The 23,939-nt window shown below is 36.0% G+C and overlaps 1 protein-coding gene across 3 annotated transcripts in view; it reads right to left on the reverse strand.

The window, feature by feature from the left end:
- RNF145 (ring finger protein 145) overlaps positions 1 to 23,939 on the reverse strand; it is a 76,187-nt gene that overhangs the window by 46,742 nt on the left and 5,506 nt on the right. For all 3 annotated transcript variants that reach the window (XM_077137558.1, XM_077137557.1, XM_077137556.1), the window contains exons 2-3: positions 15,439 to 15,654; positions 9,160 to 9,268 (exon numbers count right to left, since the gene is read on the reverse strand). In XM_077137558.1, coding sequence (XP_076993673.1) covers positions 9,160 to 9,268; positions 15,439 to 15,622 — 293 coding nt within the window. In that variant the 5' untranslated portion in view covers positions 15,623 to 15,654. The remainder of the gene's footprint in view (positions 1 to 9,159; positions 9,269 to 15,438; positions 15,655 to 23,939) is intronic.

Below are 23,939 nucleotides of genomic sequence, written 5' to 3' on the forward strand. Positions count from 1 at the left end.
TTTAACATTATGTTCCAAAGTAGGAAGCTCATATTCATGGGCAGACCTATGTCTTAAAATTTAAGTCCAAAAAAAAGAAAATGTAGCTCTAGATTTCCAGTCCACTGAGACGGTGGTATAAGATGCTTCATGGTTCCATTTCCTCACAGAATCTTTGAACTATCAAAAACTGGCAGAACCATCTTCCTGAGAGCTCTAGAAAACAGAGGGTGGTAGAAACTGCACAAGCACCAAATCAAGAAAACAAAGCTTAAAAACAGCATGAAAAGCTAATGGTGGCTTTGCTGGACCTTTCCATATCCACCTCCTGACATGTGTGAAGCCAGACTGTGCTCTCATTGCAGGTACCTGGCACTGTTCCAGAGGGAGCAAGGTAACCTGCGTGTGTATAATGGGGTGCCTGTATGTCAGCGAAAATCTAGCAAGTGGTAGCTGCCTAAAGGACTGAACCAGGACACTTGAACAAAGTGATTTACAGATACAACTCAATACCAATCAAAAATCAACAACTTTCCTTGCAGAAATGGAAGACAATGATTAAATTCATATGGAAGGGTTAAGATGTCCCAAATAGCTAAAGCCATCTTGAAAAAGAAAATGAAGTTAGAGGACTCACACATCTGGATCTTCCTCTGGATTTAAAAACTTAACAAAACTACCATAATCAAAACAGTATGTTAGTTCTAGGCCTGTCTTATCTCGTGAAATGTGACTGGGGTTGTTCCTATCTGGAAGACCCTCCTCTAGAGTCAGAACTCCAGGTAAAAGCTGCTAGAGGTAAAGAAAGAAGTGTTTAAAACATACAGTGGGAAAAAAACAAACCAAACAAACAGTAGATCAACACTGACTGAGAAGGAAGAGGGAAGAGAGGAGAGAGATTTTTCCTGGGGATGAAACAATTGTACAAAAAATGGGCAATTTCAAAAACTTCCAAATAGGCAGAGCAAGAATCAGAAAAATAGCTGAAAAATTCTGATTAAACAGAAGCTATGCTAGTGGTCTAGTTAGAGAACAAAGTCAACCATTAAGAAAACCGTAGACCAAAGAGAAAACGACCTCCAAAATAAACCAATCGGGAAAATCTGATGCCTAGACATCAGCAAAGGATCATGAGCCATACTAGTAAGCAGGAAGATACAGCCCAGAAAAAGGAATAAACACTTCAAATGAGATGCAGGAGTTGAAATAACTAATTAAATATGTTCAACAAATCTTCTAAATCAAATCAATGAGTTGAAGGAAATTATGGCAAAAGAGATAAAGGATATAAGGAAGACACTGGGCAACCACAGCCAAGAACTCGAAAGCTTGCCAAAACAAATGGCAGAACTTATGGGAATGAAAGGCACTATAAAACAAATGAAAAACACAATGGATGCTACCTATCATAACCTGCCAACCCCCAACCAGGACCATTCCAGCCAATCCTAAAGAACACCTAGGGCAATATATAAGATTCCACAAGGGTTCCACTCACTAAAGTAACTTTCCAGAAACTGACAACCTCCAGATGGGTCCCTGGTCCAGATAAGTCCTGAAACTTAGCCCAGCCTCTCCAGAACATTAGAGAGTTCCATCTCCCTACCCCATATTAGTGACAGACCCTTCCAATAACAAAAATTTAGAAATGCCATAGCCTAAACACCCCTAAAGAGAGGGATGGAAAGATCAAAGGTGATAATGGTGTTATACAGAGAAGATAAGATTTAACAAATGAATATGAATGCTGAATCATTAAACTGATCTCTTTTTGTCTCTAGTATTTAGAGCAGTTAGAAGTAAAAACCTAAAATTGTGAAATTGTAACCCCTATGTCAAACTCTGAAAAACGTTCTACAACTAATTGTGGTGCTGTGCTTTGAAATTTATAGCTTTTTGCATACATACATTATTTTTCTTAAAAAAAAAAAAAGAAGGGAAAAAAGTTGATTGTAATGATAAAAAAATATTTAAGCCCTCTCTAGTCTCCTATATTCTGGAGCAACTAGCAGGAAAAATCTCAGAGGATCATATGGTAGCCCACTCTGGGATCTGTCCTGTAACTACTTATTGAAGAGTGCTTTGAAAACTATTGTTCTTTTATTTCTTTGCTTTGTATATATTTAATACTACACAATAAAAAAGTTAAAAAAAAAAGTCAGCTGTGTTTCTATACACTTGTAATGAGCAAACTGAAGAGGAAATCAAGAAAAAAAATCCATCTGCAATAACCAGAAGAATCAAATATTTAGGAATAAATTTAATCAAGGACATAAAAAAAGACCACTATGCACAAAACTACAAAACACTGCAAAAAAGAAATCAAGGAAGAACTAAATAAATAGAAGGACAAATTTGCTCATGGATTGGGAGACTAAATATAGTTAAGATGTCAATTCTATCCAAGCTGATTTATAGATTCAATGCAATACTAATCAAAATTCCAACAACTTACTTTATAGTAATAGAAGAACCAATAATCAAATATATTTGGAAGGGCAGGGTACCCCAAATAGCTGAAAATATATTGAGAAAGAAAAACGAAGCTACAGTGGTCAAAACAGCATGGTGTTGGCATAAAGGTATACTGACCAATGGAATCAATTTGAGTGTTGAGAAACAGACCCTCTCACATATGGACAATTGATTTTTGACAAGACAGTCAAGTCCACTCAACTAACACTGCACCTCTTCAACATATGGTATTTGGAGAACTGGATATTCATCTCCAAAATAATTTAAGAGGACCCATATCTCACACCTTATACAAAGATAACTCAAACATTAGAGCTAAGATCCTATAAAACTTTTAGAAGAAAATGTAGGGAAATATCTTAAAGATCTTGTAGTAGGAGGTGGTTTCCTAGACCTTACACCCAAAGTGGAAGCAATTAAAGAAGAAATAGATAAATGGGATCTCTTCAAAACTGAATACTTTTGCATATCAAGGAACTTTATTAGGAAAGTAAAACAATAGCCTATTCAATGCAAGACTGTGGTTTCAATATATTGAAACCACATATCGGATAAGGGTGTAATATCCCAAATACATAAAAAGATACTACAACTCAACAAAAAAATAGACAAACAACCCAATTGAAAAATAGGCAAAAGGCATGGATCGATATTTTTCCAAAGAGGAAATACAAAGGGCTCAACAGCATATGAAAAGATGCTCAACTTCTCTAGCTATTAGGGAAATGAAAATAAAAACCACTATGAGATACAATCTCACACTTACTAGAATGACCACCATCAAAAAAAAACAAAAAAACAAAAAACAAAAAACTAAAACAAAACTACAAGTTCAAGAGAGTACGTGGAGAAACAGGTATACTCACTCTTGGTGGGAATGTAGAATGTTGCAGCCACTCTGGAAGGCAGTTTAGCAGCTGCTCAAGTAACTGAGGAGAGAACTGCCATATGATCCAGAAATCTCATTACTAGGTATACTCTCAGAAGAACTGAAAGCAGGGATATGAGCGGACATTTGCATACTAATGTTTTTAGCACCAATATTCACAAGTGCCAACAGATGGAAACAGACCAAACGTCCATCAATGGATAAGTGGATAAATAAACTGTGATATATACATGGAACACTGCGGAAGAAACTTGAGGACATTATGTTGAATGAAATATGCTAGAAACAAAAAGACAAATACCATATGGTCTCACTAATATGAACTAACTATAGTGAGCAAGCTCTGACAGTTAAAGTTGAGAACACAGGTTATCAGGAGATAGAAAGAGGGTAGAGATTGGGCATGTGATGCTGAAGGAGTATAGAATGTTTAACAAAACTGTAAAGATTCACAAATGGATAGCACAATATTGAATGTCTAATGAACAAAGCTGATTGTGAGTATGGTTCAGAGGAAGGCAAACAGGCATTTATAACACCAGAAGGAAAGACAGAGGATATAAACTGGGACTGTATAACTCAGCAAAATCTAGAGTGGACAATGATGGTGATTAAATATACAAATATAAGAAAGTATTAACCTGAGGGAGAACAAATGAATGTCACCATTGCAAAGTGCTTAAAATGGGATGGTCTGTGTATGGACAGATGTGTTTAAAAAAAGGATTAAAAAATAAAAATGGGGGGTGATAAAGGGTAAAAATTGGGTAAACTGAAATACTGTGAGTCAATGAGAAGAAGTGTGTTCTAGTTTGCTAGATGCCGGAAGGCAATATACCAGAAACGGAATGGCTTTTAAAAGGCGGAATTTAATAAGTTGCTAGTTTACAGTTCTAAGGCCGTGAAAATGTCCCAATTAAGTCTATAGACATGTCTAATTTAAGGCATCCAGGCAAAGATACCTTGGTTCAAGAAGTCAATGAAGTTCAGGGTTTCTCTCTCAAGTGAGAAGGCACATGGCAAACACAGTCAAGGTTTCTCTCTCACCTGGAAAGGCATGTAGCTTTCCCTCCTGGCTTCCTGTTTCATGAAACTCCCTCGGAGGAATCTTCCTTCTTCAACTCCAAAGGTCACTGGCTGGTGAGCTCTCTGTTTCTCATGGCTATATTGTTCTGCTCTCTCAGAATCTCCTATTTTCTCCAAAATGTTTCCTTTTTTATAGGATTCCAGTAAACTAATCAAGACCATACCTCGGATGGGTGGAGACATGTTTCTACCTAATCCAGTTTAACAACTACTCTTGATTGAGTCACATCTCCATGGACATAAACTAATTAAGCACACATAATCTAATTAAGCACATTTAGTACATACAGTACTAAATGAGGATTAGAAGAAACGGCTGCCTTTACAAAATGGGATTAGGATTAAAACATGGCTTTTCTAGGATACGTACATCCTTTCAAACCAGCACAAAGGGGTAAGGGGTATGGGATGCATGAGTTCTTTTTTTCTTTTTATTTCTTTTCCTGGAGTGATGTTCTAAAAATGATCATGGTGAAGAATACACAACTTTGTGATGATACTGTGAGCCACTGATTATATAATATGGTTGGACTGTACATGTGTGGATATTCTCAATAATAATATTTCTTTAAATGAGATGGTAAGTGGAAAAATACAATTAATCCAAACTAGGTTTAGAGTTAACACATAATATTTTTTCATTAAGTGTAACAGGCAATATAGCAAATCTAAATATCAATAAGAGGGGGATATAAGGGAAGGGTACAGGATTTTCCTTTGTGTTGTGGTTGCTCCTTTTTTTTCTTTCTCTTCTTTTTACTTTGCAGAAGAAATGTACATGTAGGATGGATTATATAGTGTATGAGTAAAACTGTTTGAAAAATAAACAGAAATACAAGTACCAGAGAAGATATAGAGAGGGAGATGTACCTATTCACTGTGAGTAGGGAAACAGAATGGTATAGCCCCTCTAGAGGGCCATGTGGTGATTCCACAGGGGATTAAGTATAGGGTTGCTATATGATCCTGTGTAACCCTGTTATTAGGTACAGCCTTGGGAGAACTGAAAGCAGGGACATGAATAGGTATTTGCACACTGGTGTTCATGATGGCATTATTCATGACTGCCAATGGGTACAAGTAGCCTAAGGGTACAGCGACTGATGAAGAGAAGGGTGACCTATGGTATATACATACAATGGAATATTGTATGGCTACAGCAAGGATTGAAGTCATAATGCATGCAAAGAGATGAATGAACATTGAGGATATAAGTCAGAAGTGAAAAGATAAGTATTGTATGGTCTCACTAATATAAACGAATTATAATGAGCAAACTCTCAATTTGATAGCATGGGTTATCAGGAGATAGAAAGTGGGCAGGGATTGGGCAATCAATGATTAAACGGTACACAATGTTCAATAAAGGCTGCTAGACTGTAAGCTCTTACTGCAATCACATTTATTCCTGAGCTTTAACTGTTATTTATAAATTCTGAGATGCTGTGCTCTTGTGTATAACCTGGTAGTTCCCTGGAACTCTGGGTATCTGTGTGACATTTGGGACTCAGAGTTAGAGTTTTGCAACTTTGAAAGTCAGCATTACTCCATACAGCAACCTTTACTGAAGCTGAAAAAGATAAGACTTCAATTAGAGATATGAATGAAGCAGATCTGGCTATGACTAAGGTAAATCAGAATACAGGTTAAAGGATGATATTATGTGTATTTTAAAACTCCAACTTCTGTGTACAACGAAAGGAAGAGATATTAATTTTGTCCAAAATTTATATGTTCTATAGTACACTATCTAATGGAATCTCTCTGGTCAGTATTTAAGCAACCTAGTTACATGGAACGCAGAATAGGGAATAAGATCTTGTTCTTCTGTACAGGTTAATGTAATACCCTGATACATTCCTGAGTATTTGAGGAAGAAATTTAAAAAGTATTTACAAAGTCCCCTTGAGGAATTGGAGGTAAAAAATGTGGAACTATTAAACTTTCCCACCAGAGGAATTCCTAATATTCTCTGAAGCATTAAGGACTTCAAATTTATTAAGCCACACCCTAAATTTTGAGGCCTGCCCATATGAAACTTATTTTGGCAATGGTGAATCTAAGCCTACTTATGACTATGCCTAAGAGGCAAACCCAGAGAACCTCTTTTGTTGCTCAGATGTGGCTTTCTTTTTAAACCAACTCTGCAAATAAACTCATTTCCCTCCCCCATATGGAGGACATAACTCCCGGGAGCATAAGTCTCCCTGGCAACATGGGCCATGAGTACCAGGGATGAGCCTGGAACTGGCATTGTGGGATTGAGAATGTCCTCTTGACCAAAAGGGGGAAAAGAAATGAAACAACATAAAGTTTCAGTGGCTAGAGTCGAGAGGTCATCTGGACGTTACTCTCATCCAAGCTTCAGCCAGATGCTACAAATTGCCACAGTATGCCAAGCCCCAAACCAACAGTATTTCTGAAAGCTCTAAAGAATACCCTGGACTCTGTAAGACTCTATAAATGTTTTACTTGGTAAGTTTCTCACAGATACTTAAGCCCTCCAGTGGTTCCTACACCAGATAAGTCCTGAAACCCAAACATATGCAGTCTTTCCAAGAATATCAACCAACTTCATTCCTCTACCCCATAAAGTCAATACCCTCTTCCAGCAGGAAGAAGTTAAAATTGTTACTGCCCAGATAACTCTGAAGACTGAGAGAATGAGCAAATGAGAGGGAGTTGGGATATCTGAGAAATTAGGATTTACACAAATGATTATGACTATTGATTCACTATACAGATAATTCTTTTTAGGTTCTAGTGTATCAGAATAGTCAGAAGGAAATACCCAAAACTGTTCAACTGTAATACAGTAACACTGATCTTTGACATGATTGTACAACTGTGTATCTTTTATCATGTGACCATGTGATTGTAAAAATCATGACAGACACTCCCTCTATCAATGTTATGGGTAGATGAATAATAAAATAAAGGCATTCATGGAAAAACAAAACAAAACCAGCATGGTAATGGCAATGGCACAAGGACACACATACACCAACGGAAACAAACAGAGTTCAGAAATAAACCCTCATACCTACGGCTAACTGAATTTTGACAAGGGTGCCAAGTGTACTCAATGGGGAAATAATACTGTATTCAACAAACGGGTGGTGGGAAAACTGGACAGCCATATGAAAAAGAATGAATGTGGACCCCTACAACTCACACCATCTACAAAAGTCAACTCAGAATCAGTCTACAACCTAAATGTAAAAATTAAAACTATAAAACTCCTTGAAGTAATACAAAGGAAACCATATTCAGGACCTTGTGTTAGGCAATGGTTTCTTAGAATTTACACCAGAGCACAAGCAACAAAAGAAACAGATAAGTAGAACTTCATCAAAATTAAAAAATTTCGTGCAAAAAAATTGTCAAAAAAGTGAAACAATGAGGCACAAAATGGGAGAAAACTTTTGGAAACCATACACTAATAAGGGTTTAATACCCAGAATATATAAAGAATTCCTGCAATTCAACAACAAAAAGACAAATAACCCAATTAAAAAATGGTCAAAGGACCTGAACAAACATTTGGCCAAACAATATATACAAATGGGTAATAAGCACATGAAAGATGCTCAGAATCGTTAATCACAATGAAATGCAAATAAAAACCACAATTAGATACCACCTTATATCCATTAGGACCACACAATTAAAAAGACAGAAAATAACAAGTGTTGACAGGGATGTGGAGAAATTGCAATCCTTGAACACTGTTGGTGGGATTGTAAAATGGTATAGCCACTGCAGAAAACAGTTTGGCAGATCCACAGAAAGTTAAACATAAAATTACCACATGACCTGACAATCCTACTTCTAGGTACAAACCCAAAATAAGTGAAAGCAGAAATTCAAACAAATATTTTCACACTAATGTTCATGACAACATTATTCACAATTGCCAAAAGATGGAAGCAACCCAAGTGTCCATCACTGGAAAATGGATAAACAAAATGAGGATCTACATCCTATGGAATATTATTCAACAGTAAAAAGGAACAAAGTTCTGATAAATGTGACAACATGGATGAACCCTGAAGACGTACTGTTTAGTCAAATAAGCCAGACACAAAAGGACAAACATTAAATGACTAATATGAAATAATCAGAATATGTAAATTCATACTAAGGAATTAAAATAGAAATTAGCAGGAGGAGCAGGGAAGGGGGTGGGGAATGAGAAGATAATGAGTAATTAGTACAGAGTTTCTACTGGGGAGTTAAAAATGTTTTGATAATGGATGGTATCACAAAATTTTTGTGATGCTAGCACAACATTGTGAATGCAATTAACACCAATGAATTGTATACATGAAAGTGGCTAAAATGGGAAAGTTTAGGTTGTATATATTTTTACTAGAATACAAATTTTTTTAAAGCCCCATAGAACCAAATGGCATAAAGAGAGAACCCTAATGTCAACTACAGACTGTAGTTAATATAATTATAATAATATTGTTTTATCAATTTTAAAAAAGGTACCACATTAATGCATAATGCTAATACAGAAAATGCAGGGGCAGGGGATATGGAACTCTGTACTTTCTATAAACCCACAACTGGTATATTAAAAACAAAATTAAAAAAAAAAAACTGTTTTAGATACTTACGAAGGAAAACTTTACCTTTTGAAAAGCGCTCATGAAAAGTATTTTATTGGTAAAGATAAACTTTAAATTCAGCCATAGAGGTCAAAAAGGAGATCACATTCTTACCTGGAGATTTGATGTCCAGCATAGAGGAGAAGAGCAGTCAAAAAATATAAATAAAGCTGAACCAGATGCTGCCTGGGCAAAGTTAGTAACACAACACTTAAGATGTAACCTGTGGCAGAAATTAAAAAATATAAATAAAATATGATTCTAATTTTCTTTCCCAATTAATTATACTCTAACAGCAAGTATGAAGTAAATTATTTCTGTTTTATCAGTTTTAACAACCTCTGAGTTTTTTTACTTTACAACCAAAGTAAGCTTATCATATTAATATCACTGGATGGTTTTGTTGAAAATATCAAGCATTTTTCACTTCTTTTGTATGGATTCTTCTATTTTTATAATCAAATACATCACACAAAGGCGCAACATGACCCCTTTAATCTACCTTTCGATTTCTACCCATGCATTCTACACCAATTCTCTCATTCTTTCTAGTTTCCTCAGGAAGAATTGGTTCTCTTAATGTTCCTAGGACTGCCCCTTCCATCTGACTCAGACTTCTCTTAATCTTAATTTCTCCTGTATCTTTTACCTACTTTTTTCATTTCACTGCAAAATGTTTCAACCCATCTGTACCCATTGCTTCTATTTCCTAACCACCTATTTCTTTATTTTACGTTCCACAATCTAGCTTTATTCCTTCTACTGTAAAGAAACTTGGAAGTCAACAATTACCTACATATAAAATCTAGACATCCTGCTTGTCCTAGCATCTACAGTACTACCCTCAAAATGCTCTTATTCTTTAGCTTCCGTAATAAGGACCTCCTTCTATTCTCTGACTTCTCCCCTCCACTTTGTTTTCACCTTCTCTAATGGACACAGGAAATTTGGTCCCTGAACTTCTGCTTTTCTTCCACAAAGTATCAAGCTCAGAGAATCTATTTTGCTGCTTCAAATATTCCCTTCCAAATGTATGTTATCAACCAATAGTTATTGAGCGCCTACTATATAAACAAAAATACATACTCATTTCTTATGCTAAGTACATCTCCCTTACCTCACGGTGCCGGAGATATATTCCACTTAAATGTTTTTATACTTGACAAGTAAACTGAACTCCCTCCTCCTCTCAGCAAGCTAGTTCATTCTCTTCCCACTACTAAATCCCATTCACGCTAACTTCAAACCAGAGTCATCTTTATTCCATTATAAGTAATTCCCGCTAATTCTTCTTCTTTAAGTCTCTCATGTTAACCTAGCTCCTCAATTCCATGGACAAGTCTACTTGTCTTTACTTTTTAAAACATAATTTCCCCCATATTTTTTTTGTTACTCCCTATCTCAAATGACCTTAGAGGCATTTAAAAGGATGTTTTACTATATTTAGTAAGTATTTTGTAGCTGAAGGATTTTCTAATCAGCCTACTGCATGAAACCTCTCCTTCAATTCTGTCTTTTAATGTAACTACCATGGTTCCTTCCCCGAACATTTTTTATTGACAAACCAAAACAACATACAAATACGAACATTCTTAACATACAAACATTCCATACATAGTGTACCATCAGTGGCTCACAATATCATCACATAATAGTATATTCATCACCATGATAATTTTTTAGAACATTTGCATCACTCCAGAAAAATAAATAAAACGAAAAAAGAAAAAAACTCATACACACCATACCCCTTACCCCTCCCTCTCCTTGACCACTAGTATTTCGATCTACCCAATATATTTTAACCTTGGTTCCCCCCATCTTTTTTCTATATCCCTTACCACTCCCTTTCATTGATCTACTCTACTCAATCTACTCTATTTTAACATTTGCAGAACATTCTTACCTTTCCCTGCATGTATCTTATTATAAAATAGATTGTTAAATCATCTAGATAGAACATATTCATTTATTCATTCTCTCAATTATCCAGTCATTAAACCAACATTATTAAATGTCAAGTATAAGCCATACATATTTCTAGGCATGGAAGATACAAAGAATAAAGTGAAGAAATCACAGTGTAGCAAAAAGATAAACATAGAGAAAAGAAAATATTAATACTACTGATAAACATTACAAGGGCTATGGTGGTACAAACAAGTGATTAAGCTTGATCTGAATCTCAAAAGGCAAATGGAATCCATTTGCCAGCCTAAAAAAAACATTCCAGGAAAAGAGAATAGGAGGTACAAAATTTATAAAAGCAAAAAACAAAAAGTGACATTTTTAGGGGTGAGTAAATTTTATAGACTAGAAGTTGGTACAAATGAAATGGGTAGATCGAACTGATGGCTAAAGCTTCAATATAAAGCCCTGTACATAATCCTATGGAGTTTAGACTTTGCCCTCTGGGTTAATGCTCTCAAATTCTTCAAGGACTCATTTGAGTGAGGTAAAAAAGAAAAATAATAATAATTAAAAAAAAACACGAAAATCCTACAGCTCCCTTATGCCCCCATTCTCATACTCCAGTAGAAAAGTAACTCGGTGATACTAGTAAAATATATTATACAAAGAAGACTTTTAAGGGATTATAAATACTTATGCTAAAACAAAAGCAGTATGAATCATCTGAATTATATGTATGTGCAATCTAATTATGGGAAAAATACAAGCCAAAAATACTGCTGATAAAAATGCATCATTATTCACTCTACAGGATTAACCAAACAGCCCACAAACTGAATTAATGATGATAAAGCTAACCCACAGTAATTTATAAATTAAAAAACCAGTAGCATTTAAAAATGATGATCTGCTTATAACAACATTGATGAGTCTCTGTACAAAATGCAAGAATTTCTCCTAAAAAGCAATTTTAGGTATTTAAAGTTACTGTAGTATGGAAATAAGAGGGCCTGGATTAAAGCAGTAGCTTTGCGTATTAAGTTGATGGGGTCAGTCAGCTACATGATGTACAATTATATAAGTCTTAATGATGATATATAAGTGAGTGGTTGGGAACAAAGAAATGAAAACAGTTCTGTTTAAATAACAAAGGATAGAGCTTTGTTATTAATATTAAATAATATAAGAAATACAGAAGGAAGAGAGAAGGTTTGAGGTGAGATAACACAGTGATGAGTTCATTGATTGATATCAAACTGAAGTGTATGTAAGATATTCAGGTGGAGATGTAAAATAGGCATTTAGAAATTCACTCATTCAGTATCAGGAACTAGCTTGGTGCTAGGAATACTGAAGACAACAGACAAACATATGGACTCTTAAAGTGCAGTATAGTACTTAGTGCTATGGTGGCGGTCTGAACTGGGTGCCATGGAATCATAAATTAACATGGTCCAAAAACTGAAAAGTGTGGAGATACAGATTATGGCCAAACTATGTGAGATCACCCAAACAAAGAGATGAAAACTTAAATCCAAATTCAGGGCATTATTAACATTTGCGTTCTAAAGAACAAACATCAAGAGTCTGAAGGAATGATCAGAGAGTCAGGAGAAAAAATCAAGAAAGGAATGGGCAACAGCTTCATAAACACAGAAAGGTCCACAGAATGAGCAATCAAATGAAGCCCGAGTTTAACACTTCAGGGATTTTAGTGCATGCGGTTTCAACAGAAATGACTGTTACATCCACTCTTTCCTTTCCAACTTTTACCACCCTAGTTCTGGCTCTCATTATACCTCTCATCTAAAATCCTGACTGGTTTTCTCAGCTCCAGTTTTTCCCTTCCCCAATTCATCATCCTACACACTACTGCCTAATTAATCTTTAAGATGTAGCTCAACTGCTCTAACGCCTTCATAAGCCCACCTATACCTACCAAATAAAGCAAAATACCCATGTGTATTCAGGGTTCTTCACAAATGACCCTGCCCTACCTTTCTAATATTATTTTATTTCCCTTTACATAGCCTATCCTGCCGCAAAACAGTCCTACAATCAACATCCAACCAGTTTTATATGTGGACAGCCATTTTGCTGTTCTCAGGCAGAACAAACAGAATGTCTCAAAGCTGAAGGTACAATTACATTCTATAAACACAAACTTTACCACTCCTATACTTTATTCTTAAGCTCTTTAATAACAATCAGACCATATAAAGTACAATCAACTTACAATAGTAGTAAAAAAGACCAAATTCCTAAGAAATTACCTAAGAATGAACTTAACAAATTTCCAAAAAACTTTAAAATACTCCAGAAGACCTCAAAAGAAATCTTTAACATGTAAAATCCTCTTAAATGACTATCCTTAAGCTATTTTTTCATCCTATCTTAAAATTTTAATAACAATGCAATTTCAATAAAAAGATCAACAGGGATGTTTGTTTTGTTTTTGGAATCAACCAGTCTAGATAATTCTAAATTCATATGAAAAAGTAAACAGTAACAGACAAACTCTGAGGGAGGAAAAAAAGAACAATGAAAGGACTAACCCTACTGTATAATAAAATATAACCTAAATCCTCAATAAATAAGACTGTGCTACTGGTCTACAAATAGGCAGACAAACTAAGAGAACAGAAAAAAAAAAATCTAGAAATGGAGCAAAATAAATGTGAAAATTCAGTATATAATAATCAGTTATGAAGAGATGAAGTAAACCATGTAATAAATATGTGGAGACTACTGGGTAGTCATCTAGAAAAAATTAAGATTATAACATACTATACATGCAGATAAATTCTAAATGAAGCAAAGATTTAACACAGAAAATGAAACCACATAATATAATAAAACATGATGAATTCTTTATAAACTCAAGAATAAGGCAGACTTTTCTAACTCTAAGACTCTAAATTCTAAAGCTACTATAAGAAAATAAATCCAACCATGTTAATTAAAAAAAAAATTACTGCATGTCAAAAAAATCATAAGCAAAACGAAACTGGAAAAAACACTTCCAACTTATCACAAAGGACTAATTTCCCTAATATATACCAAACTTCCAAAATTGATAAGAAAAAGGCTAACAATCTCATAGAAAAGTAGGCACGGACATGAACCAACAGCTTTTAGAAGTGGAAATACAAACTCTTCTTAAACATGTAAGTTCAACTTCATTTATATAAAAGAAGTGCAAATCAAAACTGCACTGACATCGATGATATACTCTGGATAGACTGTATGGTGTGTGAATACATTGCAATAAAACTTCATTAAAAAAAGAAAAAAGGTGTGTTTAATGAAAAAGACTTTTCTTCCCCCATTAAAAAAAAATGATTAAATCCCTTCCATTTCTAAAGTTCAAATATACTTGTTAATAAAGGATTATTGGCAGTAATACTCCAACCTGGAAAAAAATTACACTGAGGTTTTTATATTTCACTTTTTACAGTAGCCAAAATATAAAAGTTTAACACACTGTTTTAACAAGGATGTGGGACTACAGGTCTTTCAAAAATTATTTGTACAAAATGCTAAAACCCTATAGAGAGCAATAACTATCAACATTACAAATGTATATACACTTTAACCCAGCAATTTCCCTTCTACTTATTTATCCCAGAGTAGTATTTGCACCTACTGAAATTATGGTTATACAAGGTTATTTAGAATAAGGTTGTATGAAATAATAGAACACTGAAACTACCTTCATGTTTACCAAAGGGGTAATTGGTTCAATAAATTATGGTACATGGATACTATGCAGCTGTAAAACAATGGGGGCAGGGGGGGAATAAGGCCTCAACATTAGATCAGAATCTAGTATTTCACAGAACACCAAGTATCAATGTTAAAAAACAATACAAAGGTTTATTTCATGATACATTAAGTTAAAAAAAAAAAAAGACACCAAGATTCAGAATAGTGTATATTATTTACCAGAGAAAATTTGTCTCAAGGAACAATAAAGAACATTATATTTAAATATACTTTGTGAATGACTACCAAAACTAAAAACAATGACAAATTAGAATGGCCAAGTTCTGGAAAAGCAATTCTCATTATTTACATTTCACTGTATTAAAATCTAAAATGTTTTTGTCTGCCTTCTAGTTTCATTCAGCAATAAATCATTACTGCCCTAATAATTTACAGGCAATGGTAAGATAAAGACTATAAACAAGATTCACAAACATTCAGCAATGAATGTATCATGATCACTTCAATGTGACTGAAACTCATTTTACCCAAATTCAAAAGTACACAAGCTTCTCACAAGCAGTGTGGACAACCAAAGCTATAGGCTGAGCCCATGAAACTTAACCCCACAAAGGATAGGTCAAGTCTACTTAAAATTTAGGCCTAAGAGTCACCCCCAAGAGAGCCTCTTTAAATAAAAAAAAAAAAAACTACACAAAGATAAAATAAATCAGAATGCTCATTGTAAGGTTAGAAAATGTGGTGTATACTACTTACCCACATAATGCATATTAAGAGCCAAATACTTATACTGGAAAAGAAGGTTATTACTGAGGCTACTTCTTTGGATCTGCTGGAAAAAGGAGCTGACATCCCATCTGTACAGGACATCCAATAGCATGATGCTTGGCACCCTCAGGGCCACATTTAACACTGCCTCCAGTTTCTCTTTCGCAGCCATGTTTTGTTCTGTTTTGTTTTCTTGCAGCAGGCCTAAAATTCAGGAAATACAACATATAAGCATAAGTCAACACAAATAGCTAATGTATTGTCACATTGTATAGTAATGAATTTGGCCTCCAAAAAGGGATCTGGCCTTTGTCCTTGCACCTGGGGGTGGGGAACCTCAAAATCTTTAAATCTTTGGGATTTCCAATGATGGGAGTGTCTTTTGTTATTTGCAGTGAACCCAGAACTACCATGATAGTTCATATGTTAGCAAGATGACAGAGAGGAATCACTTACATCAGAAAGACCAACACATGATTAGGGAGTTGGGGGTTTGAGCAACATCAGATCAATCCCAACCTCTGAGAGGGGAAAGGGACGGAAAATTGAGTTCAACTACATGGGCAGTGATTGTGGGCAGTGATCCCAGCCTAGGAAATGAAACCCCATATAAATGGGATAACTGATACTTAAGGTGAGTTTCCACAATTGATAACACACATCAACTTGGAGAAGAAGTTTGCATTTGAGACCTTTCCAGACCTCACTTTAAACATTTCTTCTTTTGACTCTTCTTATTTGTATCCTTTTACTATAGTAACATTATAAAATATTGAGTACAGCACTTTCAGTGAGTTCTGTGAGTCAGGGGATGGTAGAATTTATAAACCGCTGATTAAAAGTGCAGGTGGGGGCAGTGCAACAATGGCGCAGTGGCAGAATTCTCACCTGCCATGCTGGAGACCCAATTCCAAAGCCTGCCCAAGCCAAAAAAAAAAAAGGGCAGGTGGCCATGGGGACAACCAAACTGGTGTAGAGAATAGTTCTGTAGAGGACAGTGTCTTTAACCTAAAATGTAATCTGGCCTAATGCCAGGTACTGAGTTTCCAGACTTTAAGTACAACAGACATACTATATAACATATACTGCATAATAACAATGTTAGAATGTATAAAACCCCTTAGCCACATCTGCTATCTTTAGATATTCTTGAAATGAGCTTGGTACAGTATTTTGCATACTGACACTTTTGGGTTTACCTAGTCTTATAATTCTGATTAAATGTTCAAGTCACAAAACTCACTTTTAAAAAGCCCACTATTTCCAAATCTAGACACTCAGCAATGAACACCCTCTAAGAATATTCGGTTTTGAACATATTTAGCACTAAATTATAATTTAAAAGTGGTTAAAATGGGAAATATGTTACCACTATATAAAGTTTTTAAGAGGCCAAGATGGCGGCTTAGTGAAGTGTGCGATTTAGCTCGTCCTCCAGAGCAGCTAATAAATAGCCAGGAACAGTACAGAACAACTGCTGGGGCCATGTCAGTGACTGAACACACAGTGTACCCCAGTCTGGACCAGCTGCAAGCCCACCCAGGACTGTGAGTTCCCCAAGCCGCAGCAGCCGGCACCCCTCCCCAACAGGCTGCTTCTCAGAGGGGAAAGGAAAGAGACTTTACCAGCAACATGGGCTGAGCACAACCAAACTCCAATTGTAGAATTAATTAACAAATTCTGACTACTAAAAATAAGCCCTCAGCTCGAGTAAAAGTGGAGGTCGCTGGTTTTTGCCCCAGCACAGAGGGGGCAAGGCTGACGGAAAAGGAAAAAAAAGAAAAGAAAAACAGACATTTTTTTGGATTTAAAAAGGTCTGGGCCCTGAAGTGAAAGGAGGGGCCACACAGGACCTGGTGATACACAGAACAACATACCAACTTAAACACTTGATTGGCAAACCTGAGAAACAGGCGTCCTGCTCTTTAAAGAATTTTTGTCTTTCGTTTTGGTGGCTGTGTTTCTAGCGTTTGACTGCTCTTTGGATACAGCTGCAGGGCTTTTCAGGCTCCACTGCCCCAGGCACAGGCAGAATTAAGCTTGTCTGCATGTTTGTCTGGAGCCTGTGCCTTCCCCAGGAGAGGAGTGGGACCCAGCTGGGGTGGAACCCCTCCCTCAAGGAGTTCAGACCCCACAGTCTGGAAAAGTGAAGCAATTAAAGCCAGCCTACAACCTCTCCTCTGTCACCACCATGACCCCAGCAGGGACAGTCTGCTGAAGTTACTGCATCACTTATGCTGGGGGGACCCACAAGCAGAAAAGCCCCACACACTGGACAGGATAGAAAAAACAGAGAATCCAGAGACTTCATAGGAAAGCCGTTCATTCTGCTGGGTCTCACCCTCAGGGAAAAGTGATGCAGGTGACTCTTTCCTCCTAACAGGAGGCCAGTTTAGTCTGGGAAAATCTGACTGGGGTCTATAATACCAAAATAGATGCTCCTAAGGGGATAAAAAAAAAGAAGACACCATATAGACAGGGCAAGAAACAAGAAATCAAGAACTGAAAAATTCTGATCTGTTAACAAAACCCAAGCTAGAGGTCCAGAATAAGCTGAACTGAATGTCAATGAACAGGTAGATCAACAAATTCATCGAGCAAGAAAATCCTAGGTAAAAAAAGTGAAAACAATCTCCAGAATAAACTAATTAAGGCAATTAAATGCCTAGATGCCAGCCAAAAATGACGACTCACACTAGGAAAATTGAAGATATGGCCCAGTCAAAGGAACAAACCAACAATTCAAATGAGATACAGGAGTTGACACAATTAATCCAGATGTTTGAACAGACATGGAAAATCTCATCAAAAATTAAATTAGTGAACTGAGGGAGGATTTAAAGAAAGCAAGGAATGAACAAAAAGAGGAAATCAAAAGTCTGAAAAAATAAATCACAGAACTTATGGGAACAAAAGGCACAGTAGAAGAGATGAAAAAAACAATGGAAACCTACAATGTCAGATTTCAAGAGGCAGATGATAGGATTAGTGAACTGGAGGACGGAACATCTGAAATCCGACAAGCAAAAGAAAATACAGGGAAAAGAACGGAAAAATATGGGCAGGGACTACGGGAACTAAATGACAACATGAAGTGCATGAATATGTGTTCTGGGTGTCCCAGATGGAGAAAAGAAAGGACAAGGAGGAGGAAAACTAATGGAGGAAATTACCACTGAAAATTTTTCAACTCTTATGAAAAATTTAAAATTACAGATCCAAGAAGCACAGCGTACACCAAACAGAATAGATCCAAATAGACATACTCCAAGTCACTTACTAATCAGAATATCAGATGTCAAAGAGAAAGAGAGAATATTGAAAGCAGCAAGAGAAAAGCAGTCCATCACATACAAGGGAAGCCCAATAAGACTATGCTTAGATTTCTCAGCAGAAACCAAGGAGGTGAGAAGACAGTGGGATGATATATTTAAACTAATAAAAGTGAAAAATTGCCAACTAGAATTCTATATTCAGCAAAACTGTCCTTCAAAAATGAGGGAAAAATTAAAACATTTTCAGAAAAAAATCACTGAGAGAATTTGTGACCAAGACCAGCTCTTCAAGAAATACTAAAGGGAGCACTAGAGACAGGTAGAAAACGTCAGAGAAAGGTGTGGAGAAGAATGTAGAAAGGAAGACTAAGAGTAAAGGTAAAAAGAAGGAAAGTTAGATATGACATACAAAATCCAAAAGACAAAATGGCAGAAGAAAGTACTGCCCATACAGTAATAACATTAAATGTTAATGGACTAAACTCCCCAATCAGAAGACATAGACTGGCAGAATGTATTAAAAAATGGGACCCATCTATATGCTGTCTACAGGAAATGCATCTTAGACCCAAGGATAAAAATAGATTGAAAGTGAAAGGTTGGGAAAAGATACTTCAAGCAAATAACAATCAGAAAAGAGCAGGAGTAGCTATACTAATATCCAACAAATTAGACTTCAAATGTAAAACAGTTAAAGAGACAAAGAAAGACACTGTATTAATAAAAGGAACAATTCAACAAGAAGATATAACAATCATAAATATTTATGCACTGGGCCAGAATGCTCCAAAATACATGAGGCAAACACTGAAAAGAGAAATAGACACATCTACCGTATGCTCCAAAATGCATGAGGCAAACACTGACAAGAGAAATAGACACATCTACTATAATAGTTGGAGACTTCAATTTATTACTCTCATCAATGGACAGAACATCTAGGCAGAGGATCTATAAAGAAACAGAGAATTTGAATAAGACAATAAATGAACTAGACTTAGACATTTATTGACCATTACACCCCACAACAGCAAGATACACCTTTTTTCTCAAGTGCTCATGGATCATTCTCAAAGATAGACCATATGCCAAGTCACAAAGCAAGTCACAATAAATTTTAAAAGATTGAAATCATACAAAACGCTTTCTCAGATCATAAAGGAATGAAGTTGGAAATCAGTAATACGCAGAGGGTCAGAAAATTCACAAATACATGGAGGCTCAACAACACCCTCTTAAACAGCCAGTGGGTCAAGGAAGAAATTAGAAGAGAAATCAGTAAATATCTAGAGGCAAATGAAAAGGAAAACACAACATATCAAAATCTATGGGATGTGCAAAGCAGTGCTAAGAGGGAAATTTATTGCCCTAAATGCCTGTATCAAAAAAGAAGGAAGAGGAAAAATCGAGGAATTAACTGTTCACTTGAAAGAACTAAAGAAAGAACAGCAAACTAACCCCAAAGCAAGCAAAAGGAATGAAATAATGAAGATTAGAGCAAAAATAAATGAAATTGAGAACATGAAAACAATCGAGAAAATCAACAAACCCAGAAGTTGGTATCTATGAGAAAATCAGTAAGATTGATGGACCCTTAGCGAGGTTGACAAAAAGAAGAGTGAAGATGCAAATAAAACAAATCAGAAATAGAAGAGGAGACATAACCGCTGACTCCACAGAAATAAAGGAGGTAATGAGAGGATACTATGAACAACTTTATGCTAATAAACTCGACAATGTAGATGAAATGGACAACTTCCTAGAAAGGCATGAACAACCAACAATGACTCAAGAAGAAATAGAAGACCTCAACAAACCAATAACAAGTAAAGAAATTGAATTAGTCATTAAGAAACTTCCCAAAAAGAAAAGTCCAGGACCAGACGGCTTCACATGTGAATTCCACCAAGCATTTCAGAAAGAATTAGTACCAATCTTGCTCAAACTCTTCAAAAAAATTGAAGAGGAGAGAAAGCTACCTAACTCATTCTAGGAAGCCAACATCACCCTCATACCAAAGCCAGACAAAGATACTACAAAAAAAGAAAACTACAGACCAATCTCTCTCAGGAATATAGATGCAAAAATCCTCAACAAAATTCTTGCAAATCGAATCCAACAGCATCTTAAAATAATTATATACCATAACCAAGTAGGATTCATCCTAGATATGCAAGGATAGTTCAACATAAGAAAATCAATTAATGTAATACACCATATCAACACATCAAAGCAGAAAAAACACATGATCATTTCGATTGATGCAGAAAAGGCACTTGACAAAATACAACATCTTTTCCTGTTGAAAACACTTCAAAGGATAGGAATAGAAGGGAACTTCCTCAACATGATAAAGGGAATATATGAAAAACCACAGCTAACATCATCCTCAACAGGGAAAAACTGAAAGCTTTCCTCCTAAGGTCAAGAACAAGACAAGGATGTCCACTATCACCACTGTTATTCAACAATGTGTCGTAAATTCGACAAGAAAAAGAAATACAAGGCATCAAACTTGGAAAGGAAAAAGTAAAACTCTTACTGTTTGCAGATGAGATGATACCATATATCAAAAACCCCTATAAATCCACAGCAAAACTACTAGAGCTAATAAATGAGTACAGCAAAGTGGCAGGTTACAAGGTCAACACTCAAAAATCTGTAGTGTTTCTATACACTAGTAACGAGCAATCTGAGGGGGAAATCAAGAAAAAAATCCCATTTACAATTGCAACCAAAAGAATAAAATATTTAGGAATAAACTTGACTAAAAATACAAAAGACCTATACAAAAAAACTACAAGAAATTGTCGAAAGAAATCACAGAAGACCTAAAGAAATGGAAGGGCATACCATGTTCATGGATGGGAAGACTAAATATAGTTAAGATGTCAATTCTACCTAAATTGATTTACAGATTCAACACAATACCAATTAAAATCCAAAAAACTGACTTTTCAGAAATAGAAAAACCAATAACCAAATTTATCTGGAAGGGCAGGGTGCCCCAAATAGTTAAAAGTATCCTGAGAAAGAAAAATTAAATCGGAGCTCTCACACTACCTGACTTCAAGGCATATTACGAAGCTACAGTGGTCAAAACAGCATAGTACTGGCATAAAGATAGATATACTGACCTATGGAATTGAACAGTGTTCAGATATAGACTCTCTGATCTATGGACAACTGATCTTTAATAAGGCAGTCAAGCCAACTCACCAGGGACAGAGCAGTCTCTTCAATAAATGGTGCCTGGAGAACTGGACATGCACATGCAAAAGAATGAAAGGGGATCCATATTTCACACCCTATACTAAAATTAACTCAAAATGGATCAAAAACTTAAACATTAGATCTAAGACCATAAAAGTGTTAGAAGAAAATGTAGGGAAATATCTTATAAATCTTACAATAAGAGGCAGTTTCCTAGACCTTATACCCCAAAGCATGAGCACTGAAGTTTCCTAGAACTTACACCCAAAGCACAAGCAAAGAAATAAATGGGAACTCCTCAAAATTAAACACTTTTCTGCATCAAAGAACTCTGTCAAGAAAGTAAAAAGACAGCCTACACAATGGGAGACAATATTTGGAAATGATATATCAGATAAAGGTCTAGTATCCAGAATATACAAAGACTGTTCAATTCAACAACAAAAAGACAGACAATCCAATTAAAAAATGGGCAAAAGACTTTAACAGACACTTCTCAGAAGAGGAAATACAAATAGCCAAAAGGCACATGAAAAGATGTTCAATTTTCCCGGCTATTAGTGAAATGCAAATCAAAACCACAATGAGATATCATCTCACACCCACCAGAATTGCCATTATCAATAAAACAAACAATAAGCACTGGAGAGGATGTGGAGAAAGCGGCACACTTAACCACTGTTGCTGGGAATGTCAAATGGTACAACCGCTGTGGAAGGCAGTTTGGTGGGTCCTCAGGAAGCTAAGTATAGAACTGCTGTTCTAGTTTGCTAGCTGCCAGAATGCAACACATCAGAGACAGACTGGCTTTTTAAAAAGGGGGATGTATTTCAATAGTCCTTCAGAGAAATGGCAGCTAACTTTCAACTGAGGTTCTTTCTTAGTGGGAAGGCACAGGGTGGTCTCTGTTGGCCTTCTCTCCAGGCCTCTGGGTTCCAACAACTTTCCCCAGGGTGATTTCTTTCTGCACCTCCAAAACCCTGGGCTGAGCTGCGAGTGCTGAGATGAGGTATACTGAGCTGCTTGGGCTGTGCTACCTTGAGCTCTCTCATTTAAGCACCAGCCAATTAAGTCAAATATTCATTGCAACAGGCACACCTTCTATCCAAATGCAGATATAATCAGCAACAGATGAGGTTCACATACCATTGGCTCATGTCCACAGCAACAGAAGTAGGTGCCTTCACCAGGCCATGTTGGCAACTGAATCTAACTACCACAACTGGCATATGACCCGGCAACACCATTGCTAGGTATCTACTCAGTGGACATGAGGGCAAAGACACAAATGGACATTCACACACCAATGTTTCTAACAGCATTATTTATAATTGCCAAGAGATGGAAACAGTCCAAACGTCCATCAACAGATGAGTGGCTGAACAACCTGTGGTATATACATAAGATGGAATATTATGCAGCTGTAAAACAGAATAAAGTTATGAAGTATGTAACAACATGGATGGACCTTAAGGACATTATGCTGAGTGAGATTAGCCAGAAACAAAAGGACAAATACTGTATGGCCTCACTGAGAAGAACTAACATTAATGAATGAACTTGGATAATTTCAATTAAGAACAGAGGTCATCAGGAGATAGAAATAGGGTAGATACTGGGTAAGTGGAACTGAATGGATACAGATCGTGCAACAGGAATGACTGTAAAAATTCAGAAAAGGATAGCACAATACTACCTAACTGTAATACAATAATGTCATAACACTGAATGAAGCTGAATGTGAGAATGATAGAAGGAGGCCGCCTGGGGGCACAAATGAAATCAGAAGGAAAGACAGATGATAAAGACTGAGATGGTATATAATCTAGGAATGCCTAGAGCGTATAACGATAGTGACTAAATGTATAAATTTAAAAATGTTTTGCATGAGGAAGAACAAAGGAATGACAATAATGCAGGGTGTTGAAAATAGACGGTAATTAATATTTTAAAACTTTAACTTATGTGTGAGACTAAAGCAAAAAATGTTTATTTGGTACA

The sequence above is a fragment of the Tamandua tetradactyla genome, chromosome 20 (assembly GCF_023851605.1).
Source record: "Tamandua tetradactyla isolate mTamTet1 chromosome 20, mTamTet1.pri, whole genome shotgun sequence".
In the NCBI taxonomy this organism is placed as follows: domain Eukaryota; kingdom Metazoa; phylum Chordata; class Mammalia; order Pilosa; family Myrmecophagidae; genus Tamandua; species Tamandua tetradactyla.